Raw genomic sequence first — 14033 nt, 5'->3', positions numbered from 1 at the left:
CTTCTGCAGTATTACAAATTATGTTCTCTTCCACAGCAAGCGTTCTGGTGTTTGGTGCAGATCTGTGAGAAATATCTGCCGGGTTATTACAGTGAGAAGCTGGTAAGGACAGATGGATGCTTATTGGTTTGTTTCTGTCACATGCACACAGTGTGTATATGTATATATGAAAAATATTTTATATTTTTTTTTTTTTTTTTTGTGTGTCCCTCATTAACGCAAGATATTGTCACCAAAGTGTAAATTGTTCTGAGGTCAAAGATTTGGTAGCAACTTCAGGGATACAAGTATAGCACCTACAACTGCAGTTATCAAGAATATGGTGAGTGAGCAGCACAGCACCTGGCATGGAAACCATACTGGAGCTGCGTACTGTGGGAAACAGCTGATCCTCAGGGTCCTAACAGTTTAAGAGAAATAAGCGATCAGTGGTGTCCAACACATGGAGCCTCTGCTGAGCAACTCTTTGAATATAATGTGGTGCTTTTGCAAGCTCTGTGACTCCTTCACTATTTACATTGCACAGTATTTGTTTTATAATCACCATGCAATGACATTATAGCTTGTAGTGATAGTGCATGGCTGCTGTATAACAGTTGGCATGTGATATGAATAGTGAAGGGGCCCCACACAGTATAATATGCTCCACAGTGGTCCCCAGACAGTATAAAATGCTTCCAAGAGTTCCCCTAGAACCAGTGCCATACGCCCCCAGAGTATAATAGGCGGAGGCCCAGTGGAAGTGATTAAAAATAGACCATATACTCTCCTTACCTCTCCTGGGCATCATCACTCCACCTGATTCTCCAACATCATCTTTGGTCCTCTTCTGCCTGACAAATGAGGTGAAGTGCCCCAGACGTCACTGCTGGGGCTTGTGATTGGGCCTCAGCGGTTATGTGGAGCTTTCTGATGTCATTACACAAGTATGACCTCAGTCACAGGACAGAAGAGCTGTCACCTGGACTGGCATCTATTGGAAAGGGACCCAGTGACATGCCAGGCCCCTTTGCATTAGGAATATGGATAGCAATTGGGGAACCAGGCTATTCCCTGACCGCTATCATGGTGGTCCGGGGTCCCAGCCATTTCCAGTTGGCCATGGTCCCCGTACCCCTCTGGTTGCGGTCGCATCCCCTGCAATTGTGATCTTTACACCACTGTTCCAGAGCACATATGCAGTCCAGGGATCAGAGCATGCAGCATAGTTTTGAGTTTGTTGTTTGTCTTGCTTTTTTCCCCTCTTCCTACCCCTCTCAGATACTGAGTGTCTTTCCTGTTAAAACATCTATAGCATATCTATAATATCAGTGGGGACTGATCACTGATTTTAAGAACATACTTTCTATTCATGATGTGCTGGTCCTATAATGACCAATCATTCTTAGAGAATATGAGGTCAGAGAGGAATGAGGGGAACAGCGCCCTGCGGACAATATTTACTACCCACTGAATTATTGATGTATCCCAGGAAATGTCAATACTGACAAACTATACAGTGATGTAACAGTCAAAAATTAATATGTATAGTCAGACTTTTAATATAAAAATTTCTGATTGTCCGTTTATTAATGTTCTCAATGGGCTTGAATGATCTCAAGCTAACTTTTTTCTGCCGTGAATGTTTGTTTGAGTCAATGGCTTTTTCTGTTGTGCATTGATGGAAATTGCGACGGCTGTGGTTAATCGTTTACTATCGGAATTAATATTTAATATATTTTACTTTTATTCTAATAGTCTTTATATGTGAAGTGTTTCTAGTGATCAGTATTTATTAACTTATGCAATGGTTCTAGAAGACTTTGCTCTTGAGGCCTCTTTATAGACTGAGCATCGACTGCCAAGCTATTTGTAGGGCATTATTAACCATTCATTCCTATTATGGAACTGCTCCCAATTCTAGGAGTATATATTAGGAAAACATTGGCTACATATTTGTTTAGGCTCACCTAGATGACTTTACGTTTTGTCACACTGGGTATTTCAGTAGCCTGAACTCATGGGGTAACGTGATCTTAGTATACTTTCAGGGATCTAGGAAATTCCTCAGGGGAGATTGTTGCTTAAAAATTGGGCTGGACAATCAATCTGAAAATAACTGAAAGTCAGCTTAATTAATCAATGTGAACTTGCTCATATTGATTTATTTTTGCATCCTTGCCATCCTGTCTCCCACTGCCATTAGCTAAAGCATATGTCACTAACTGTACACTATCCATTCAGGATTGTCGGTATGTGAATAACCATAAGTAAAATTCAGTTTATAAATAGGGGAAGTGGCTTGTAAAAAGGTGAGGGCCTAAAATAAACATTCATTAATCGGGAGATTGATTTAGGTCAGAATCGCCCAGCCCAACTTGAAACGTGTTTCTGATGTACATTGACTATTTACTACTCGTAGGTGGAATCCCTTGGCCTTGTTTATGTAGGCTGAGCACTTTGTAGGACAATATAAAGAATATAATTTTGTAGTTATCATTTTGCTAGGGGTACAGGGATCAAAGCAGGGTTACGGATTTTCATTTACAGTGTCATTTTAAGGTTCCTTGCATTGGCAAGGCTTGATTACAGTCCTACAGTGCAAAGTTAATGGGGTTGTCCAATCACAGACAGGATCAAGAGAACGAGGGACTGAAAGTCCCTTTGCATTCCCCCGTATATAAGGTACCAGTGCACTTGCGTGACCAGCATGAAATTCACTTTTACTTGGTTAAATTCTGCTTTCTTTCCAGGTTTCAGTGTCCTATGGAATTGTAAGGCCCTGTACTCTGCTTTCTCTAAGAGTAGTGGGGTGTACAGGCAATTGTATATTGCTTGGAAAGGTCTCTTCAAACTGATATCTCTGGTATTATAAAACCTTCTGGATATACAGTGATGAATATCATCTTTCACATGACATCAGAACGATCACCAGTTTAAACAGTCAGGATTGATAGCAGTTGCATATAAATGTATCTTGTGCACTTTAGAACAGAAGAATCTGATTGAATCGACACCCGGCAGCTTTCCTGCATTATACATGAACCTGTCCAACCATACTCCAGTTACAAGCAGTGTACAGATTTCAACTAGCAATAAACAGGGAAACAAAGTGGATTTCAGTCAGGATTTCACATAAAGGAGTCCAAATTTGTTTCAAATGTATATTACAAAATGTATTAATATCACAAATGACGACAAAATTTTTTAGTTGTGCTTTAGGAGTTAGTTCTGTACCTGAAACTGACGATAAAACCAAAAAAAAAAAAAAAAATCAGTTTATATGATATGTAATAAAACAAGTTATACCTATATGTCTTCTCGGCCACTAGTGTGGGGCTGTATACACCGATCACTGATGTGGTGAATGACTGACCTCAGCAGTCTGTGCTGTATACTGCTGATGCCAGTGACTGGCTCTAGCACTGTTCTGTGTATATGGCATCTGTCCACTGCAGCCATGTTATATATTCTTGTGCTTAGGACAGGAGCTCATCACTGGAAGCGGCTGCTGGATGGAGGGGTAAGTATAAGGCTGGGTTGAGAACTATGTTTGTGCACTGTTCAGGTATTCCGTCCCCCGATCTACTGGAAAAATACAGAAAAGTCCAACATGCAGGACTTTTCTCAGCGTTTTTCAGGTGGAAATCTGGCGGACCCCTATATAGTTTATGGGGTTCGGGGGTTTCCACGCCTAACTGATTTTTAAGCGGATTGGGTTTCCGTTTTTGAGGTCCCCAAGCTGACCCAGAGAACAGAAACCTGAGGGTAGATGTGAACCTAGCGTAACTTGTTGTTAATGACTTTTATTGACTTGCCCTCTAAAGAAATGAGTTTGTTTTATAGCATCTTTCATTTAATATTTGCAGGAAGCAATCCAGTTAGACGGAAGGATCCTATTTTCACTGCTCCGGAAGGTGTCTCCTGTGGCCTACAAGCATCTGAGCAAGCAGAAAATTGACCCCATCTTGTACATGACTGAATGGTTTATGTGCGCATTTTCACGGACGCTTCCCTGGAGTTCGGTGTTGCGTGTGTGGGACATGTTTTTCTGTGAAGGTAACTGTACCTGCTGGATGCTCTGACACTATTTTGTGTCTCGACAATTTAACTGCTTCTTAAATGATTAAAAAATACATACTTAATGTCAAATCCTAACTGATGGTAGAATATACTTAAAAACCGCTTACCCTGTGTGACTTTGGCACTAATGCATTAACACAAGACATCTTGCAAGACCAGCATATCCCTCCAGTAAAGCTGATGGTTGGACTCAGCAGATGTTGTATGATTTACTACAAGGTCTAATCATCATTCTGCCCTCCAGATTATGGAAAAGGAGAATGAAGGTTTTGTTAATCTGTGGATTACAGTTGCTATATTGTACGCGATGACCTCAATAGTGGGTGAGGGATTGAAGCAGCATTGATAGAAAGTGGAGGTGACTCACTCGGGCTGTGTTTTTGGTGATGGTTATTAGTAGCAAGATGCATATCGTGGTGTCACTAATGGAAGAGATGCCATGTGACCATGCTTAGAAGTAGATAAGAGATTATGCTGTGTTTGAGTGTATTGAGCTGTATTATAGTCTGAGGTGGTGGATTAATGGAAAAGGATGAAGTGTAATTCATGAGCATTGCCATGCTGTAGATCGCTGCCTTGTGCGTATTCCTTGGTCTACATTCCCAGCCTTTCATTTTAAACAAACAAGCCTTGTTCTAGATAATAACCGTGATAGTGGACTGTGATGTCATGTAATTTTGGCCTTGATACTGGTCACGTTGCAGTGCTGTGCAACATAAGTCTGACAAGGGAATGATGTGTTATGGTTATTTTGTGAACAGTGATATAAATGCATATTTATAGCCTTCTAAATGATGGTGGGAATATGCTCTCACTGCTATATTTGCCTAAGCAATTGCTTGGAGATTGGAGGTTGTAATTTACAATTCTTCATATCAGGAACAGGCTTTTCATGTTTTGTGTGATAACATTGCTAGCCTTGTTGCTTTGCTTTGGCTGTAGGTTTGATTTGTTTGTGTCCTATGGAGTTGTAAGGCCCTTCAGACATTTTGAGAATTTGAGAAATTGTATATTTGAGAAAATGTGGTGAAGTTAGTGTAAATCTGAGCAATGATGACATGAAAAGTGATTAACTTTTCAGTTAGTGATTAACTGCCACAGTGACCATTCCTCCTAACAAATCCCTCATGCACTGTACGTGCTCCATCTGTTAGGACGGCACATGCCTGGTTATGTAGCAGTGATCTAGTAAGCGGCTATAGGGAAGGACTAGAGAAACTGAGCATGCTCGTCCTGGATGGGGATGGACTACAGTACGTATCCAGCGGCATCAGTGCTGAAACAGTGGTAGGGAGAGGGGATTACATTGGCCCTTTCCTAGTGACATATACAATCTACTATTAATGAGTGACAATTCTTTTATTAGTACCTTTTATATGAAACTAGCTTTTACCCGCGATTTAAAAAAAAAAAAAAAAAGGGTCTTGCGGCGGAGAGCATAAAACGCTCACCACCGTTCATGGCTGGACCCGGTCTGACAGGTTTCCGGCTTCTGCATGCAGAAGATGGAAACCTAATATGGAGTGCCGAACGGTAGTGTGAACCCAGCGTCAGCCGCGCTTAGGGGCGAACTGTGTGACAACAGAAGATGGAACCGCAAGAACGGAGAGCAGACGGTGGTGTGAACTGAGTGTACGGGAGCCTTGACACGGAGTGAACGTGTGTGTATTTGTGCAAAATACACATGTAAAATTAAGACTCCTATTGACTTCAATGACATTTTACAGGCGTGTAAAAAATATCATTGAAGTGAATGGGAGTCTTATTTTGACACGTGTATTTTTACATGTGTATTTTGGCAAAATACACGCGTGTTTACGCCGTGTGAAGGCTCCCTAAGGGTTTTTGTTTTTGCAACCACAATATGGCGGGGCCAGATTAACGGTAGATATAACATTCTGGGGAATGAGTATTGGTTAGATGAGCTTTTATTGAAATGATAGACGAAAGTGTGAACTAAAATGGTGGTTTGTTACTTGTGAGTTTGACGTTGAGGGAGTAGGGCAAATATTTTATTAGTAGACGGGGCATTTTTGGGTGGAATGGTAACTAATATGTATATGCATCACAGTAGTTTGGAGTTTATATGTGTTGTTGGATGATTTTTTTTTTTTTTTTACTTTTTTCTTCGTTCCACTGAGGGTTGTGAACCTGCAATCATTTGATTGCAAGTCTCCATAGACGGCAATCCAAGTGTATTGCCGTCTATGAGAGTTTGTGTGCCTTACTATCGCGGCTGTCCATAGCCCAGCTGCGATAGTAGTATTGTAAACACAGGCCTGGGAGCATTCAGTATGCTCCCGGCTGGCAGCGGTTCCTGTGAGGTCAGCAGGCAGGAGCCGGTCTGTAACGTTGAAGGTAAGGGGAAGGGGTGTTTGAGGGGGAGGGGGGTCAAGTGTTAATGCCTGCAATCTCAGACCTTTTTGATTGCAGGCAGGAGCAAAGGGCCTCTGTGTGTAGTGGAAATCTATATATAAATGTGAGTGAGTAGAGTGAGGGCTACTCCTGAGGTGACAGTAAGGAGTGTGCAGGCAGGTTGTGACAGGAAATGCCAGGCAGTGTGTGTGAGTCTATAGCTGGGGCTAGGAGTCCTGCTTTTGTGAGTCTCCTGCTAGGAAGCCATGTTGTTTAGTGGCACCAAAAGTAGCCTATGTTTCAATCCCAAGGGAAAACTATGTTTGTGGAAAATTTCACGCAAATCCGTCAAGGTGGTTTAGCGTGATTGAGGAACAAACATCCAAACTCACAAACATGCAAACATCCAAACACACAAACTTTATAATATTAGTAGGATGATTATTGTAGGAATACTCCTTTAAGTGACTGATACAAGTAAGGACATACATGAATGTATGTAAATGTTTGTCACTGGAAGTACTCCCTTATTGCGCAGTTCACCAGTCTACAGGGGCTATTATAATAGCATGCCACATGACTAGGATTGTTCAGTGGCAAGAGAAACTTGAACATCAAGAGAAAGCACATGTGAACAGAGCCTTAGCCATCACATGGTCATATTTGGGATCTGTTTTATACAGATCCATAATATAGCAATCACAGCCAATTTCATAGGTGCAAACGATTTTTCTGAGACTTTACATGACCAATCACTTTTTCATGTACATCATATGGTGTATTTGACCATTGCATGCAGACCATTTTCCTTGAATATGCATGCCTAGTTTGTGTGTTTTTGTATGGAATTAAGGTCACCCCTCCCACAGGGCGAGGAGTGACGTAAATGAATGTATTCTAGCTTGGCAGTGTAAATGTACTCTAAATAATTTTGGTTAAATGTTGTCACTTCATTGTTCTGGTTGGAGATATACACTTAAGGTTACAATTGTTTTAATACAGGTCATTGATACATTTACTACATAGACTATGCCCAAAATAATATGATTTGCTCCGGCAGTGTTGCCAGAGGTGTGTATAACAAGAACATATGATGAATGGGGAACCTGTTCTTGTGACTCAAGTTTGATGCACTGAACTCCTCTCACCCATTTGGGAGGGTTTCAAAGGGCATTCCCAGGCTGGTGCCAGCTCAGAATGTGAGGTGTGCAGTGTCCTTATTAAATGGGCAGGTTAGAAGCAGTTGCTCATTATAGGGTGTGTGTCTGCCTGTGTAGCCTGCCCGTACATGTTCTGCTAGGACTTGTGACAAGCTGACGGTCTGTTTTGGTTACAGTGTGTCAGTCGTGTCTGTCTGAGCACCCCTCCCTGTATGTGTCACTTGAAATCTTTCTATTGCATACACTTTTGTACACCCAGAACTTTTTAAAAAGAATATTAGCTTATCTCTTTCTAAACAGTTCATTATGCAAAATTTTCTCTATTTTTGGAGCTATGAGCAGCACCTATCATCCATTCACTGGATAGGCGGAGCATGTCTAAATACTGGTTATCTGGCCATGGGAACCTCCACTCATCACAGTAATGGGGATCCCACGTTTCCTGTTTGTATGGTTATGGTCACGCATGCACATTGCCGTCCCATTCCAAGTCTATGGGACTGAAGAGATAGCAGAGTACACTGCTTGGCTATCTTTCTCAGTAGCTGGAAAGAGCGGCAGCATTCCTGAAGTAAATGACCCCCCTAATGATCAGACTCTGAAAAGTTTCCATACATAAGAAATGCGCAATCACCTTGATGACATCCAATAAGCTAAGCTAATTTTATTTATTTTTTTCTTGTCCCATTTACAAACTATCCTTATAGGTGTCAAGATTCTGTTCCGAGTTGCTCTTATTCTTCTGAAGTATACACTTGGTTCCTCTGAAAAGCTCAAGTCGTGTCAAGGTCAATATGAAACTATGGAAAAACTAAGGGCAATTGATCCAAAATATATGCAAGAGGGTTTTCTTATCCCAGAGGTGAGAAAATCGCTGATCTCTGTAGAGAAATATGAATAATTGCGGAATTAAATGTACAAGTGTTTGTGTAATACATATAGATATTTTTGCTGGGCCATTGTGTGAGTCAGCCCAAGCCAAGGATCAGCAACCTTTGGCACTCCAGCTGCTTTGAAACTACGACTCCTAGCATGCTCCATTCCCTCTTATGGAGTTCCAAGAAGATCAGAGTGAGTGTGCAGGAAGTTTTAGTTCTACAACAGCTGGAGTGCTGAAGGTTGCCTACCCCTGCTCTAGTCTGTCACTTAGACAGCTACAAGGGTTCTTTTGTCACGTTCCTCCATTTGTTAGATGTCTGCACGTGCTGGACGTCACTCTCTCCATATTTAGTACACTACTTACTTAGTACGATCACTGCAGATCTCAAAGTACTTGATATCGATAGATAAACCTTATAAGTGAGACCCTCACCAGCCAACCAGTTTCTGAACAGTGTATGGAAGGATGCAGGATCATCATAAAATGAAAGTCTAGAGGAGAATTATTACTAGGTTTAATAGGTGTCTAACTGAAACAACAGGTACCAGAAGTGACGTCTGGAGGACAAAAAACCCTGAATATGTTTAGTTTAAAGGGGTTGTCCAGTTTCTGCCAATAAATGTTATTCTTTATGTAATTTAAAATAATACAATTTTCCACAGAAACTATATTGGAAAGTTGTACAACTTTTCAGTACACAATGACATTTATTTACTGGACAGCCCCTTCAAATAATATGTCCGATTGGTTTCCATACATAAACTAAGTGGTTTTAAATAAGGAAGTAGGAGAAGTGATGTGTGGAAACCTTGTGTAATATTAGTGCAGTGTCTGAAAACCACATTAAAACAGCCCAAAAACCACTATGCATTTTACATGCGGCTCCGATTTGCTTTTATCTGGAAGTTTATTTATTGAATCCAATGGGAGAGGCCAGTTAACTACAAGTGTTGGGTTTTTTGTTTTTCACATAAAGTGGTTTATAACGTTCAGCCTGCGCCATTACGTGGATGCCCAGTAAAGCCAGCAGGTTGCAGTTGCCTCCCTGTGCCAAGGCGAGTCACGTGGTGTAAGTTGGGCTGCACATTTTAACTCTACCTTTGTCTAAGGCATGGGTCCTCAAACTGCGGCCCGAGGGCCACATGCGGCCCGCCAAGCACTTCTGTCTGGCGGGCCGCATGAATGAAGCTCCTGGGGAGCTCGGGCCAGGCCATGGAACACACTTCACTTTACCTATTGGAGGGCACCGCTCCCGATGTCTGTGCGACCTGCTCTGCCTCCGGCCCACTGTTTAAAAAGTTTGAGGACCCCTGCTCTAAGGTGTAGTTACGTTTTATACACTTTATAAGGTGACAACTGTAAGTGGTAACAACATTTAAAGATGTTTATCATGATGGCTGACCTGTATTTACTGCAGAATGTAGTTAGTTTGTTGGGCCCTGAATACAAACTAACATAAAATTTCTTTTCTTTTGAGATTGTGGAGTTGCCAATTACAGAACGGGATGTGGAACGTGAGCATTTAATTCAGCTGAAGAAGTGGAAGGAAGAGTATGGAGAACTACAGTGCAAATCACCCACTCGATTGCATGGGGCTAAAGCCATCAGTGACGCTGACCCAGTAGGTCACAAGCCTCTTGTTCACTCCCCATCCATTATTATTCCAGCCAATGTAGTCTCTGGAAAGAAAACAAAGGAGGAAAAAGAACAAGAGAAGCAAAGGGCTAAGGAAAGAGAAAAGATGGAGAAGGAAAAAAAGAAGCTAGAAAAGAAAAAGAGTAAAGGCAAAGGTGACCAATCTAATGGGGCTATGAAAGAGGAGAATGGTGGGGAGGGGACCAGAGAAAACCGGCAGGAACCGGTACAGCCTTTGTTGGCCAAAGTAATCCAAAAGGACTCTCTTAATGTGCATCAGTCCAGTGAGAGCTTGTGCTCCAAGGAGAGTGAAGACACCTATTTATAATTTCCACTTGGAGAAATGTTCACTCAAAATTCACCCTTCAGTGTGCTTCAGGAGTTCTGACCCCTGTACTAGAGCTCCCACAAACATGAACCCGCTCATAACACAAGCTACGTTCTCTACATTGGAAACAATAAAGCGGGGCCAAATACAAAACCAGCATTATTAGTTGTTTAAAGAAAAAATGTGTTTGGAATTTGTCTCCAGGTCCTAAACTATTTGTACCTACTAAAGTCATTGTTGACCAGGGAACACAAAACCTCCATTATGTATTGTGCTAGGATTCTTCATGCTGGTTACAGACTGGACTAGCTAGAAATACCGTCCAGTATAGGCTGCAAGGGGATCCTTTCTGTATTTTGACTGATGGGAAAATGGGTGCTGAGTCTGCACCCTGCTGTGTATTCCATTCCAGATGTTTTGCTGCTGAAAGTGGAACGTCTTCTACTATGCACAACGAGCTTATTGTTTCCTACTTACATGGGACCAACCAGAGAAATGAAACAGGCTCCCTTCCTCCTTCCCACAGACACTCTTTGTACCAAGAAATGGATTAAAGAAGAATGAATTTTGTTCTTTCACCACACAATAAAGAGTCTGTTCAGTTCCTTCACCGTCTTATTAGATCTTGTACAAGCGGAAACCTAAGTTCGTATCTTGGGTCTCTGAAAAAGCTTCTAGGAATGAACTGTACAGTATACTCTGAATTGTATGACCAATCAACACTATTGCGCCCTCCTCCTGAGGCTACAGGGAAGAGCTTGTATTCCACAGTGTATTATAGTTACACTAAACACAGCCAAGCAGGAATATTTATTTATCTATGGTATTAGCTCTTGCAAAAAAAAAAAAAAATTAAAAATAAAGACGCTTGCCAATATTTAGAGTCCAATAAAATTGTGGTATTCCTTTTTGCCATACTTGTATTGCTTTTTGTCTAAGGGGAAAAGGTGGTACACAGAATCACCAATAGGTGCCTAAGGCTGGGGCGTTTTACAGTTACATTAACACTTTTTGTAGAAAAATACACGGTTTTGGAAATTGCAGCATGTCAAATATACCTATGGATATGTCGTCTGTTTCCCTATATGTATAAATCGGGAAGAAACTCCGCAGAACCTCTGTGGACTTTGTGAAAAGCACTGCTCGAAAAACCGTAATGCGTTGCTGCCATGTTTTTCCAGCAGCGGGTTTTTTTTGTTCCTGAGGGACACTACATGTGGCCGTAGTCTAAAGGATTATATTATTGCCTTTTGTAGTGAGTTGTCTGAGTTTATCTAAGGGTATGTTCACACATCAGTATGCCATCAGTCCGTTTGAATTCAGTTTGAGACTAAAAACGGACTGATGCACATACTGATTGTATACTGACACCTTTTTATGCTGATAGCAAACACTGTCTGCCCCCTAGAGGACAGATAAGGGGATTAAAAGTAGCAATTGTAAACAGAGTAAACCTATAATAAATGTCCTTATCTCATATAATGTCCTTATCTCTACTATGTTTACAGTTGCTACTTTTAATCCCCTTATCTGTCCTCTAGGGGGCAGACAGCTATCAGCATAAAAAGGTGTCAGTATACAATCGGTATGTGCATCAGTCCGTTTTAAAGTCTCAAACTGAATTCAAACGGACTGATGGCATACTGATGTGTGAACATACCCTAAGACTGCACGCAAGTCTCAAGAGAATCTGTCAAATAGTGCATGTTCAAAATGTACATGAATTAATCCCAATTAACTAAAATGAGCAATCCTAATGTGCCCTAAAGTTGACTGAGGTATTTATTAGAATAAAAAGTCATTAAAGGGATTCTCACTAGATTACTTTTTTTTTTTTTTTTTTTTAACTAAATACAAGTAACCATTATTATCTGATCCGTGCTGCTGCTCCTTTATCTTATTTCTTCCTTATGCAAATGATTTTCTCACAGCACTGGGGGCATCCCCTGTGCTTCATGAAAACTCTCCAGTGACAGCCTCTGTCTTCTCCACCTCTTCTTTCGTGCTCCTCTTCTTCTCTTCAAAAAGCGCCGACTATGAATGTCTGTTGGGTGACGGATATGCGTAGTCGGCGCCTTTTGAAGAAGAGAAAAGGATTGTAAGAGAAGAGGCGGAGAGAGAAGACAGAGGCCGTTGCTGAAGAGTTTTTATGCAGCACAGGGGATGCCCCCAGTGCTGCAAAAGAACTCCTTTGCGTAAGGAAGAAAGATATTTCTAAGGAGCGGCGGCGCGGATCAGAATAATAAAGGTTAGAGAAGAATAGCCTTTAAGGCTATTCCTACTTGAATTTAGTTTAAAAAGGGATTCTAGTGATGGAATCCTTTTCATTTTGTAAGTAAATGAGAGAGCCAAAATAATGTCAATAATATTGTGGAAATAATTGCAATAAGCATAAAAAAAAATTCTCATAATGTTGAATGATTTGACTGATGCTGACTGCCCTAATGTGTTTGTAGTGAATCATAGTTTATGATATGGGGCAGCTGTTATTTAATAAAAATCTAAATCTTAGCTAAAAAAAAACCCCCCAAAAAAACCAAACTATATTTTAAGGAGATCCTATCATTAAAATGCAAATTTTTGTGACTAACACGTAGGAATAGCCTTAAGAAAGGCTATTCTTCTCTTACCTTTAGATGTCTTCTCTGGGCCACCGTTCAGTAGAAATCCTGGTTTTTGTCCGTATGCAAATGAGTTCTCTTGTAGCACTGTGGGCAGTCCCCAGCGCTCAAACAGCACTGGGGGCGTCCCCAATGCTGCAAGAGAAATCTCCAGCGCCACCTTCATCTTCGCCTGGTTCAAACTTGTAGGCTTCGGGCAAAGCCAACGGCGCCTGCTGGCCACAAGAAAATGGCCGCTTACACAGTAAGTGTAAGCGGCCATTTTCTTGTGGCCAGCGCCGGAAGAAGACGTGAAGAGAGGCCGTTCCAGACGAAGATGGAGGCAGCGCTGGAGAGTTCTCTCGCAACATTGGAGACTCCCCCAGTGATTTTTGAGCGCTGGGGCCCACCCCCAGTGCTGCAGACGAAAACCGGAATTTCTACCGAATGGCGGCCCGGAGAAGACCTCTAAAGGTAGAAGAATAGCTTTTCTTAAGGCTATTCTGACGTGGTAGGCAGAAAAATTACAATTTTACTGATATCCCTTTAATAGGGAATTCTGTGTTCAGAATCTTCTTCTCTTGGCCAGAATGAAAACTGTTACCAAGGACATCTGTCTTTGAATTTACTGATATGAATGTACCCTGTTTAGTGCTCCAAAGATTACAAGTCATCACTGGGGTCCCAAATTAACATTTCACCTTTCTAAAAAATAGGGATTATTTACAGGGGACAACCTCTAGTGTAGCTTCACATAAATTGTCTACAAGCTAATATATTGTATTAGGGGATGGGGAATTGAGGAACAACAATGACTTACTACTAGGGTTGAGCGATCGGGATCGGAAAAGATTGGATTCCGATCAGCGATCCAGTAAATTTCACAATTGGAATTCCAAGGAGGGGAGATGTGAGTGATGCACTCACATCTCCCCGCCCTGTACCCACCCACACTCTCCTAAGCCACAAGCCCTGCCTTCTTCCTAGGTCTGTAACACTAACCTGGGAGGCGG

At 41.5% G+C, this 14033-nt stretch overlaps 1 protein-coding gene across 2 annotated transcripts in view; it reads left to right on the top strand.

Annotated features, from left to right (window-relative positions):
* Positions 1 to 11316, top strand: part of TBC1D10A (TBC1 domain family member 10A) — a 38692-nt gene extending 27376 nt beyond the window's left edge. Inside the window, exons 6-9 of one of the 2 annotated variants that reach the window (XM_075276657.1) lie at positions 41 to 102; positions 3849 to 4038; positions 8285 to 8439; positions 9935 to 11316. In XM_075276657.1, the coding sequence (XP_075132758.1) occupies positions 41 to 102; positions 3849 to 4038; positions 8285 to 8439; positions 9935 to 10420 (893 nt within the window). In that variant the 3' untranslated portion in view covers positions 10421 to 11316. Of the gene's footprint in view, positions 1 to 36; positions 103 to 3848; positions 4039 to 8284; positions 8440 to 9934 lie in introns of both variants that reach the window. The other variant, XM_075276656.1, reaches the window with a different exon arrangement.
* Positions 11317 to 14033: the final 2717 nt, after the last annotated feature.

The sequence above is a fragment of the Leptodactylus fuscus genome, chromosome 1 (genome assembly GCF_031893055.1).
Source record: "Leptodactylus fuscus isolate aLepFus1 chromosome 1, aLepFus1.hap2, whole genome shotgun sequence".
In the NCBI taxonomy this organism is placed as follows: domain Eukaryota; kingdom Metazoa; phylum Chordata; class Amphibia; order Anura; family Leptodactylidae; genus Leptodactylus; species Leptodactylus fuscus.
This window is presented reverse-complemented; position numbering and strand designations above follow the sequence as displayed.